At 40.8% G+C, this 12932-nt stretch overlaps 1 protein-coding gene across 1 annotated transcript; it reads right to left on the bottom strand.

The window, feature by feature from the left end:
• Window positions 1-403: 403 nt before the first annotated feature.
• Window positions 404-11834, bottom strand: LOC139726781 (uncharacterized). Its single transcript, XM_071637772.1, has 2 exons — window positions 11303-11834; window positions 404-885 (listed from the first exon to the last, which is right to left on the bottom strand). Exons 1-2 carry the CDS (start codon window positions 11832-11834, stop codon window positions 404-406), a joined length of 1014 nt encoding a protein of 337 aa, XP_071493873.1.
• Between the last annotated feature and the right edge of the window lie 1098 nt (window positions 11835-12932).

The following is a 12932-nucleotide window of genomic DNA, read 5'->3' on the forward strand; positions in this document are numbered from 1 at the left end:
TCTCTCTTTTTTACATCTTTTTCTTTAAATTTAAAAGTACAAATTGTCTGTTTCTTGAAATTTGCGTAGATATCAAGTGCATTTTGTGTCCATAATAACTTTTTGGCCCAGAATGGACGGCAAGTTTTGAAATCACAGGGTGTTTTAAAAGAAACGTCAGTTTCAACGTGCAGCAAGTTTAACGTCATTAGTGCTCTCTGATGAAGATCATGGAATCTCACAGAAATCACATTCGTCGCTGATGATTCATCCTATATTGAAAATGAAAAGCACAAAGACGTTGAGCAGCCGACAAGTCTTTTTTTTTTTTTTACTCTGTGTATGTGAGTGTACGTTCAGTCTCAAGAAAACGTCTTTATCGTTTTATCGTGAAGGCAACACATTTCCCGTGGTTGAGGTGATCTCAAAAGTTCCCGCTCGTGTAAGGAAAGACTAAACTCGAAGGTGCTGCAGGCGAGGGAAAGTAGGCGTACGGTGTTAAATGGTACGGATTGATTGATACTGGCGGTCTGAGCGCGGCGTGAAGCGGGCTCATCGACGAGTAGTAGGCACTTGCCGCGGCGCTGGGCAGATGCATGCCCAGGGCCGGGTTGAACATCGGCTTTGCCGCCATTTTGAGCTTCTCCAGTTCGGCTTCTTGGAGTCGCTTCGCCTTGGCTCTCCTGTTCTGGAACCAGATCTTGACCTGAGTCTCGGTGAGATTGAGGGAGGCGGAGAATTCGGCGCGCTCCGCGATGGAGAGGTACTGCTTTTGCCGGAATTTTCGCTCCAGCGCCAGAAGTTGGGATGTGGTGAATGGGGTGCGGGGTTTCCGGTTCGTTTTGTGCTTCCGGAGCGTGCATTGAACCTTGGGACCTGTAAACGGGGACCTGATTTCCGATGAACCTGCACAAAAGACACAACAGAAGAGAAGAATAAAAAGTATTGTCACAACAAGTGTCATGCCGTCATTTTGAGCCGTATAATGTTATGATGATGGTGGAATATCCGTTAAATGCACATCAGAGTCAATACGGAACATTTTATGGAAGACAAAATGCAACAATTTACTTTATTTTGTATCCAAAATATTCATTGAATTTGTCTGTAAAACTTGATTTTCTTTAGATAATCATATTTTACCAAAATCTGTATGTAGGTTCCTAATTGCTGTCTTTTCGTTTGTACATTGTACTCTTGAAGAAAAAATATAGTTGCACAAATGAATTGAAATTTAAAGGAATTTATACTCAAATGTGACCTGGATCGATAAATATATAATTGTTAAAATTATTCATCGCAGATCGTCAAAGTGTCGGTCTTATTCTTAACTAGAATATCTTCGAGGGAATAAAAATCAATGTCGCAATATCAAACAATGGGACTTTGTTTCAAAGTTTTTATGTTTCACCCTTGAGTCATCGTGGTTTGGAAGCCGTGAAATAGAATGGCATCTATTTTAAGACGCCATAGAGCTGTTCACAAAACACATCTATGTGTGGTGCTATTGATGATCCATTTATAGTCACTGAGTCAGATGAAGTTTGACTTTTGAGAGCGGATTGCGTCAGCAAATGAACGCATTCATTGTAATGGGCTTGTTTATTGAGTGCGCGCACCAACCGGTACACACATTAAAGCACTGACTTTTCCCGCGTGCTGACCGATCGATAAACATGCAATCGATAACAGCTATTAGTGAGTGAAAGACGGTGTCGATGCATAGGTTAGAGTTGCCGCACTTATTCATTCAACCCTACCATCTTTAACACATGTCTTTGATTATATTAACCTAATTCTAAATTTCTAAATGCGCTTTATTCTTATGCTTTACGGAAGTTGCACATACTGAACATAAAACTCGAAGTTGCGGATGAAGGGAGAACTGATGGGAGAGGTTTCATAGATTTATGATGTTATGACTATGTCTTCAAGATGACTTAGGATTATTTGATTCCAGAGGGTAACGTAAAACTGGTGACAAAGAATAGAATGTGGATTATAAAACAACTTTTGAAGCTTATGAACTGTTCATCGCAAAGATTTGTCTCCGCATCACAAAACATTACACACTGCATGAGTCCAACTGAGTTGTGGTTGAGGTTAAAATTGAATACAGGTTTCCAAAACTCGTAGTTCTTCCTTGTTTTTATTCCTCCTGAGAATATAGTACATTGTGTATAGAAATTATCGCAACATCATCGTGTCTTGTGAAAACCAAAAGGAAAATTGCTTATCCATCTTTTTGACAAATCAGTGTTACAAGATACATAACTCAACTTGACAACGGTTCGTCTGCGTGTCAATCTCGCTGGTCTATTAACTGACAGGTGGCACATGTAAGGTTGAATTCTTGGGAGTTAAGGTTGGAAATGAAGGGTGGGGGAGGGGGGGGGGTGGTAAAAGAGAGAAGAAACATCCCGGCACAAACAAAAGTACACCGAACTCGCTCACTCCCCTGCTCACCCACCAGGTCTCGCTTTCTCCTATCCTGACGGCATTCTCGACGTCAAAAATGACGTGATGTAAACCTTTCCGGGAGAAAATACGACCGAAATGAAAGGATATGACCAACAACTTCCGATGCGCTAGTTCAAGAACACGTTTATCGGGTGTAATTGGGGCCAGCCCTGTAATTGGGACCCTGGAACTAGAGGGCAGACGACCCGACTGAATTCAAAGTTAAACGCGGCAAATTGGTAGACAGTTTCGCAGGCCAGAATATAAAACTTTTTTTTTCTTTTTCCCATTTCATTGTGTTTTTACCCCCTTTTTTTCCCAGTCCGTGACAAATATCATACAATGAGCGAAATGACATTTGTTTGAGCCTCGGATCATCCGGAATAAGATTAGTAAGGACGCGTGACTGTCTGGCCGCCTCATTGGATTTGAGCTGTAGCGGAGACTATATACCTGAGATCAAACCAGAGCCTCTGTAGTTCGAAGTGAGAATCGAGATGTTTAGAAACAAATTCTACATTTTTTAAATCCATTTCGAATGTTTAAGCGAGAACTTTCACATCCACGATATGCACGATCACGTGCTTTGATCATAACTATCATATTTATTCTATTCTCTTCATTTTGTATCAATCGGATTTATGTTAAGTATACAGGCTCATCATTACTTTACAATACTGTGTATGTAAGTTCGTGTGTGTGTGTGTGCGCGCGCGTGTGTGTGGGTGTGTGTGTCTGTGTGTGTTACAATAATTACAGGCATATTTCAAATCTAGGGGAATCCACTATTGAGAAATTTCCCTGGCTGCCAGATTACAAAAGAACTTGGAATTAGAACTAGACAGCCAGAAGTTTTCTGTACAAATTAATTAAACGAATAGAATACAATCTATAGTGAGGAAACACGTTAAAGGACAAGTTCACCTTCATAAACATAAGGATTGAGAAAATGCAACAATATTAGTAGAACACATCAGTGAAAGTTTGAGGAAAATTGGACAATCGATGCAAAAGTTATGAATTTTTTTTAATTTTTGTGTTGGAACCGCTGGATGAGGAGACTACGACAGCTTGTGAGTCATATGCGTACAACAGTATAAAGAAAATGTAAAAGAAAATTCAACATATTTTCACTTTTTTCGCATAATAAAAGAGCACTTGACTTGCCTCTTTCTAAATGCAGGGGGAATAATATTACCCATAACATGTGTCGGTAAGGAGTCAGGGGAATGTGTACTTTTTTCAAAAGATGGAATTTTGTGAAATTCTCTTTATATTTTCCTTATATTGTTGTACGCATGTGACATCTAAGTTATTCATACACAGCAGTAGTCTTCTCATCCAGCGGGTACTGCACAAAAACTTCAAAAATTCATAACTTTTGAACGGATTGTCTGATTTTCCTCAAACTTTCAATGATGTGTTCTACTAACATTGCTACATTCTCTCAATCCTTATGTTTATGAGGGTGAACTTGTCCTTTAACTTCGTAGTTTGATTTACAAGCTAGCATTTCTTTGTTTCCACGGAGGGATGGTGCTTTTTGAGCGCTTCACTAACAAACAAACACTGGGGGAAAAAAAAACTTTCCTTTCTCATACACTATAATGAAGACAAAGAGTGCTAATCTCCACGTGTTAAAAAACCATCATACACGTTATATGAAATATTACCACCAATTCATTCTTCTACTGCAATGGCAGAATTAAACAACTGTTCTGTCGCCCATTCACCCAGTGGTATCCGTCCTGCCGCAGTTCGCGACAGACAGAACAAATGTTTCTCTAATAGTATTGTGACAAAGGTTCCCTTTCGTGTAATTCTCTTTTCCCTCTGTCCCTCTTTCTTTTCTCTCGCCGTTTCAGCAGCCGTTTGTGTGAGTTGGCGTCTTGCGGCATCGGGGGAGTCATTAACTTGATCCCACGGGGTAGCCCCGGCGGGACAAGCGTGCGCCGACCCGCTTTGCAAAAAGCGCAATCCCGCGCCTGGTTCGTTTTTATGCCAGAGCAATTTCTAAAACAGGGGATTAATTTTACTTGCGGATAGCCGGACGTTTGCGGCGATTTTGAATACTTTGTTACCGTCGCCTGTTTAACACAGCAATCAATTCATAGCAATGAGTTATGCCTTTGGAGTGTTTATCCTTCACGTCGCAAGTAGCCCAGGTACACTTATTATCTTCTTCCTTTTCTTTTCTTAAAGGTGCATGGTGAAATCATTTACTCTAACTATCAAAACGTGTCTGTAAAGGATCGCGACCACTCGAATACTTTTATCAATTCGGATCATCAACGAGATCGTCGTGATAAATAAACACTGGGGCGAGAGGCGTCGCGACAGCTCGCATTGCTCAAATCAATTTCAATCAAAAACGAATATGACAAAGTTACGAGCGCCATTCTGACATGTTTACAGTCATTGCTATTTGCGTGCTTTTATGGAGGGCTGCCTACAGTCTTCCTAGGCGGAAGAAATTCACATCAAATTACCCAAAATATCGATAAATCCCTGACAAATTTGAGGACAGGTGGCAATGTCATCGGTAACAGTATCCACGACTCCACTCTGACCACGAGTTCTCCAGAGATCTAGATCAGAGCTCATGAAATATCGAAAGGAGGCAAGACAAAACGACGGAGACTTCGTGACGCTGCCGAGGAAGGGTCGTGGGGCCACGCAGGCACGAACTGCAGACAACGCGGTTTGTAGCGTGTGGGACTGATGACTTTGCCATATCCACTGCCCTAAATTGTGAGATCTTTCATGACGTGACACCAGAATGGAAAGGTCTGGCCTGATTTCTTAAATGTCTCCAATTTGTCAAAGATTTCGGATGTTGCTAGGAGTGTGCTCGAATGGTAAAGGTATTTGACAAATGGATTACAATCAAAAGAATTTAACTTAGTTTTTGTTTGCGCGTGCCCACATAAAAGATATTGTGAGTTGTTTTTTTCTGCGAAAATGATAAAATGCACAGATTTAAATAGCTTTCAATTTTGAATTCACGTTTCCTATGTTGTGTTGTGATATAATTTCAATAACATCTGTCGTTTTGGCGCCTTTCTCTCCTACTAATGATATAATATTATAATTCGCAGACGAAGACTATTTAAATATTCGGTGTCGTGGTATTATAATCAATTCATTTCTCTAATCGTCATTAGGGACATATGAGCTATGCACATATACCTTTCCCGCTTATTTAACATATTCATTTAACTCTTGGCTGATCGAATATTGGCCTAAAATAGATTTCTATCTCACAATAAATTGCACCCATGATAGTTTACACCGGGTGCAAAAGGACAAGTGTATGATATTACGCATATCCCTTCTGTATAGAGGATAGATCAATTTTCGAGTCGGTTTCCCCGCTCCCCTCAACTACCCTTCCCCACCCCATGGGTGATTCTGTTCTTTTGTCTTAGGGGGAACAAAACCAGAAGAAAAATAAGAAGACTGAAAGTGAACTCCCACTCCCTGTGCAAGTTGATTTCAGTGGGATGAGCAAAGACCAGTTAGCCTACAACCAGAAATGGAAAATGTTTCACCAAAATCGGAGAAATTGAAGAGAGTTGTGTATTTTGTTATCCCAAAGACGACCAAGGCAGTGAGAATGATCAAACGAGCACATGTGTTATCTAGCAATAACAATAACAACGAACCGTGGGATCAACTTCTCTTTGTTCTTCTCTTGTGGTATGCAGAGAAAGATATAATAAAATGTCTTTTTGTCAACACGTCAATGTGCTGCACGAACTTTCCTTTTATTCTTTCCCTAAATTCTTACAACTCTTTCGATTCAATTTTTCAATTCAATTTATTTTCATTTTTCGACAAATATACAAACATCACTTTTTTTGGTAACAGAAAAAAATGAAAATAATATTTCATAATTTAGAATACCTGAATAAATATGAATAAGATAACAGAGCAAATGTTTTTCCGAATAGTGAAAAGTAGCGTGCAAGCGATATATCTATAAGACCGTGTCAATATCACTTCCATACTATAGTAACAGCAGATTTGAATTTTTTCTCTCTCTCTATCTTTCTCTTTACAAGAGAGGTTGCTTGTGTTTGTTTGTCCGTCTGTTTGTTTGTTTGTTTGTTTATATGTATAGGTCTGTATGTGTTGTACACCTTTTATATTATGTCTAGCTAATTGCTTTTTGATGTTATTTAGTCTTTTTGTCCACGAGTAGACTGCAAAATACAAGCTTAGCTTTTTAGCATGTCTCCTCCATTTCCTGCAACTTTAGTTTCAATTCAATTTTCATTGTTTACTTTGCTTTTATGATGCGTAGTATTGTCAACTTCACGTACTTTTCTTTGTTACTACATTGCATTGATGTTGTGTTATTTTGTGTATGAAAATGTTGTTGGAAATGAAATAAATGAAATGAAATGAAAATGAAAAGACTATGACCACGATCACTGTTTTGGGGAAATATGGGAAGATTCCACGAATTATTAATTTTCTTATATTTCCATTTGGAATTCAGTTTTGTGGGAGGTCCATGAAACCACGTACGCCCCAATTCAGCTCGATTTGGTTTCTAATTAGTGCATGAGTATATGGCCTTATTTCACAATGAGATAATAATTACATTATGCTCCCGTGAAGTATATTATGCGGTATACAATATTGTCGACAGGATCCTGTGTTTTAAAATGATTACAATTGATAAATGAACGTGTGACGGTTTCTTCTTGTTGAAGGAAGCTTTAACCTTAAAGGGAAAATCCAGTCCAAATGTAAGTTAGTCTGATAAAAAGAATAAAATCTTATGAGTTAAACAGTAGAAATTTGACTGAAATCAGATGAAAAATAAGGAAGTTATGATATTTTGAAGTTTTGCTAATTTCTGGAAAATAGTTCTGTCCGCAGCGGGCATGGCAGGGAGAGAGAAAGAAAGAGAATTTGATTTTATAGGCACAATGACTTTAAATCAACATTTTTTTTTTATCTGCATTTGCATGCAGGGTCATTTTTGGCATCATTATCAAAATTGATTCACTTTTTGGCTTCTGCAAGTGATTATTATCGTCCAAACACTGCGTCGATTCAGTGTTTCAGACAACCTGTCGTTCGGCAATCCCCTTTGATGCAAATGTGATTGGTTATAAGGGAGCTCGGTAATTAATTTCTACAAATCTATTTCCGTGGAAACTTAAACGATGAAAAAAAAACCCGCCAAAATACCGGAGTTGCAAGGAGATGCGCTCCCCGCAACTCGATACCTAACCTTCACAATGACTCGAGCAAATCCTTTCTAATGATTTCAATTAAACACGCCATCACATGCGTACATCCTCTCTCTTCCCACAAATTTTGTTATGCTTCCCACAAATCCGAGGTATTATTTGACACAATCTGCTCATCAGCGAGGCATTAGAAGCCGCCGGTACACAATCTGGACTCGTTTGATACCGGTGGCTGGTTGACAGGCCCCGAATCGCCCAAGGCGTGGAGGGTTGTCGGAATGACAAATCAAGCGTTGCGGACAGATGGGATGTCTCCTTTTGTCTAATTATGTTAAACCGAGAAAGATGACATTATCTCACTTGGCTTTTAATGCCACAATTGCTTCACCTCTTTGGTCGAACGAGAGATTGTATCAAAAAATGGAAATAGACAATAAAGGGCTGAGTGCAGAGTTTATAAATTATGGCGCGACAGCGGTGTGTAATTGTGGCAGAGTGAAACACTGAAAAAAATGGTGGCGTGACGATGATGGGAGCGTATGAAAAAAAGTTCATAATTTCACACACTATTTAAGAAGAGTTGAAAAGCACAATACTATGTTCCTGAGTGTAGAAAGAAGCGATAACGCTGCAATGCTAACTCATTACAGGCGACGCCTCCCTATTTTTCGATTGCTTTTGTGACGGAGTCATTACACAGCTTACTAATAGTTTGTTTGAGACATCAAACTGTTACGATGAACTTAAGCCACATATCACAGAATTTCCTTGCCATCATTCTTCAGTAGATCATTGAACAAGCACAAATACAAATGGCCGACAGGTACGTTACAATTGCATCTGGGTACAAGCAACATATTCTGTTATCTTCCACTTCAGGATGTTGTTGTATAAGCAATGTAAACGTTGAGAGGCAATGGGCAATTTAGCAAAATGAAAATCTTACAACATCAAACACTTATAATACATCAATGTTTATAAACGGACAAAATATAAAGACATGCTGTTTATTTATGAGCAAAACGCTTTCAGGTGTTTTGGGACGGCAGCAAAATCGTGTTGTTTGGGAGTCCGTCTAAAGAGGGGATGACAGACAAACTTATTGAGTTACTTCGCGTGGAGAAGAATATGTTAACATCAGTCTACACTTGAAGTCGAGCACAAACAACTGCGCATTCCTTAAAGTTATTATCTGATCATAGCATTGTACAAATTCGGAAAAAGAAAAAGAATGCGAAGTTTGTTTGTTGTCATTTTTTCCTCCTGCTAGGGAAAAGTACTTGATATTAATTTACCGCCTTCATGAGAAGGCAAAGATACCAGATAATTTCACGAGAGACTAATTACGACGCCTACACATCGCGGTGCAGGGTGATCATCAAAAGTCAGGCAATTTATTATTTTCTGATTGTTCTTTTCAAACTTCTCTATTCTCAAAATCTTCCCTTTGTTGGCGCGAAAACGCCCGAACAACCAAGCGTGTACCTACGTGACAGCTGAGTGGCGAATCGCTCTGCGATTATGAAGCTCTCCGAAACAATCCAGTCCCACCAAGGATAAAATGAAGTTTTTTTTTTTTTTTTTTTTTTTTTGAAAAAGAGTACTACCCGAGTCGCCAGCGTATATAGCGGGGACAAGAAAGCTGTGTGTGAAAACCTAGAATGGTGTGGAGGAAATAGTTCACGTAAGACTGATCAACCGAAATGGAAAAGCCCATAATAAAAAAACTATTCATCTTCAAAACTTTAAATCCTAGCTGAGCAGTCGGCCGCTGACAATGATTAAGAGGTATGCTAATTGGTAAACATGTCGGTGGGGTCATTTAGCACGCAAGGTAGCTGGTAGTGATCCTTGCCGCCGCTATACTTCTTCTTGTGGTTCGTTCCCCGGACGCCTCCCCTCCATGGCAAGCCGCCTTTCCGAGTGCGTCGTAAGAGTCATGGGTCAGTCAGTCCTTGTGCACCTGCTGGGAGTAGCTAATACGTCTTCTGGTCGACTTGGAATCTCGCTGAGTTTAACTCCAAAAATGAGTTACAGAATACTAGTAATCCACCCATTCCCCTACGGTAGACATCCGTTAGATTTCACCATTTACACAATAAGTATTACTATTTCTTTTATCTTTTTCCATCTCGTACTCTAAAAGTTCGTACATGCGCATAAGAAGTTACTGCAGCCGTCAACTATTGTCATTTCTGATCCCTCCCTGTCTGCATGTGTTTGAAGCATTGTACAGTTTGTACCTAATCTTGGTATCTACAAATGGGAACATGTCGACGAAATCATTAAAATTAATCTGATCTCCTTTTGAGATTTTATTTTCTGAAGATCGATTCGGTCAAGTCCACTTTTCATCTCCTTTTCAATCGTTCTCTTCTCTTGTTTTTTTTTTTCTTCTTCTCTCATTTTTCCAAAGAAGAAGAAGAAGAAGAAGAAGAAGAAGAAGAAATAAGTAAGATTATTGTCGGAAACAGCAACCCCAGCACTATGTCGGCTTAAATGCATGAGTCTGGTCATGCTTTTTGCAGGATTTTTGGTTGACCCCTGAGTTTTGCTGCTTGTTCATCTGAAGAATAGTCGATAAATAACCAAGTTTTAGCTCGATAGTGGTAATTGCTTTCAACAGACACAAACTTTCTTGGTTTTGCATTCGAAGGTCACCACTTTTCTCTATCCATCAACTCTATAGAAAAAGATAGTATAGTTTGGTTTCAAACGCAACTATCCAAAGTCTTATCTGAACACAATTCGAAGTTTTCAAAGCGTATTGTAAATACAGTGGAGGATCAAACACGGATTCATGTTTCCTGCCTAGACACCTACACATCAAAGTGAAGCCACGATGAAGAGAAAGATACACCCTTTACTTGGCATTGACAAGAAAATATATACCAAGTAACGTATTCTATAACAATGGTCAGGCCTGCAATAATGGTATAGTCATACAGTTGATGATGTTCCACTTGGTATACGCAAAGGTCTCTGTAGGTGGGACTACAGTAGCCTGGCCTACTATTCTCATACTGATGTTACTCATATTACGAGGGTGTCACTAAACGTGCTGATCGCGTACGGCGTCGCCCCCTACGCACAGTAACGTCACAGATAATGTCATAGCAATGCGCACATAATTTTCCATATGAGAAGGGAGTGGGTAACTAGATTTCTTGGGGCGTACGTATACGTCAAACATCTCAGAATGTTCCAAGGAGGGACAAACTTATCAACACAGACTTATTTCCATTAATAGAATGCAAGTTTACCGATCTTTCATAAGAGCCATCGTAGATTGAGATCATACAGTGAATAAAATATGTAAAGTTGGAACTACAATTTTGTGCGTTTAAGTTGTTGTTAATTCGACGTTGTAGAAAATAAAAAATCTCGCGAACAACAATGCTTGGCAAAATACAACTTTTGTCAAGGCATGCATTAGTGTATCAAAAATATGTTTGTCTACCAGAAAATCATAGAACCACTAAAGCTACTAGGAATAGATAAGGCACAATGTATTTCCATAGTCAAACACTCGGTGCGAGTTTTCACGTGGTACACACAAGTGCCCCTGTTGTTCGTCAACATTGGAGCATGGAGCTACTGTTCAGTAGCTCTATGATTGGAACTTCTCTGTGTTACTCTGAGGGGGAAATACTCACCAGATGAAGGACTGAGTCTTGTTGCCTGCATCCAGGGGAAATTCGAGGCATTCCACGTGTACGTCTGGGTAGTCGGCGACGTACACGCCGTCCTGCTCTCTAACGACGACGATGATGAAGACGAAGATGTCTTCGCTAATATGTTCTCGACACTGTGACTGGCGAAAGACGGCGCGGACGCTGACGTGTTGCTGGATGACGAGTTCTGAGGAGGCGGCGTGCCCGACTCGACGGGGCTACAGTCCATGTCCGTGTGGTGGGATTTGCCGGGCTCGCCGCTCAACGGGGAAGGCGACTTGGAGAAAAAAGATTCCACTCGGAAACTGATTCCTTTCACGGCTTTTTCGTCCGTCCTCTGCGGCTTCTCAATCTGACTCGAGTTCGGCGAGGCGGCAGCTACCGGCGAGAGGTTGTGGTGTGGTCGGGTGAAAGCGGAATTGCTGCTGACGGTGAGCGTGTTCTTTGCCATGATGGACGCCGGATCGAATGGGGCGTCGTGTATCGCCGTCTCGCTCTGGTGCATGATATGCATGGGGCTTCACAGTGAAAAGAAATATTCCAGAATCCAAAATAAAAACAAATATTATCAGTTTCCACAAAGTTTTGAACTGAAGGCAACCAGGAGGTATGCTTGCAGATGCGCTCAATTGCCGTCATATGATGAGAGTGATCATATGCTTCAGTGAGAAAGTATTTATGTACCGTAAACACGGCAAGGTAATAGCTAATTAGATGTCCATTCCAGGAGTGATGGCGGTAGTAAGATTATTTTGCCCGGTAACCTCACAACCAGATATGACAGGGCAGTAGAGCAATGTGATTCCGAGCCGACGAAAGAGCTCCCCAAAATACGACGCACATCGCTACGTCCCAGTAAACTTCGGGCTTCGTCTGTCATTAATCAATTTGTGACCCAAAATATCGTCATACCCGCCCTCTCCGTACTCTCGCGTAATTGCCGGCCAGTGAGCCAATCAAAGTGCGCGATAACTGTGACGTGTTTGAGGTCGGCTCGGGTAAGGCGCCCCAAAGTAAGGGGGAAATCATATTATGCGTGGTATTATGATGACTGCGAAGTCAGGCGCGTTGGGTTTGCCCGCAGCACGTCGCTTCGCGATTGGTATGTATCAAAACCTCCTTAGTGGCTACACTTACCAGAATGCAGCCTAAAGCCACTCAAGGTTTGCATCGATCGCACCATCCAAATACAATTACACAGTGTACATTTTGTGTAATAGCGAGTGGCCGATCGCCTTTTGTCGGTCGCTCGCCCGTAAGGCCGCGGTTGGGTTTCAGGAGACTGAAGGAGCTCTGAAAGCGATTGCCAGACTGGAACGGACCCTCAATAGCGCTCATAAAAATTTGATTCATACGAATGAAAAAAGTCATTTGCAGTGGGTACCCTCCCACTTGGGCGATCAATTACCTCGGGACCAAAGCCAGGCTAATTGCGAGTACAAACAATCCGTCATTATTTGTCACTTTATTCACCAGACAGACATCTTAGCTCTGCACTCGGCGCCACTCTATTCTCTCAATCAAAAGCTCACTTCGGGCGTCGCAATCAAAAATACTTCTTTTTACACACCCTCGAAAAAAAAGTGAGGGGGAACAGAGAGTAAAGCCCTCC

Source organism: Diadema antillarum, unplaced genomic scaffold (genome assembly GCF_040938485.1).
Source record: "Diadema antillarum isolate AM-2024a unplaced genomic scaffold, OU_Dant_1.0 seq00000098_RagTag, whole genome shotgun sequence".
Taxonomy (NCBI): Eukaryota; Metazoa; Echinodermata; class Echinoidea; order Diadematoida; family Diadematidae; genus Diadema; species Diadema antillarum.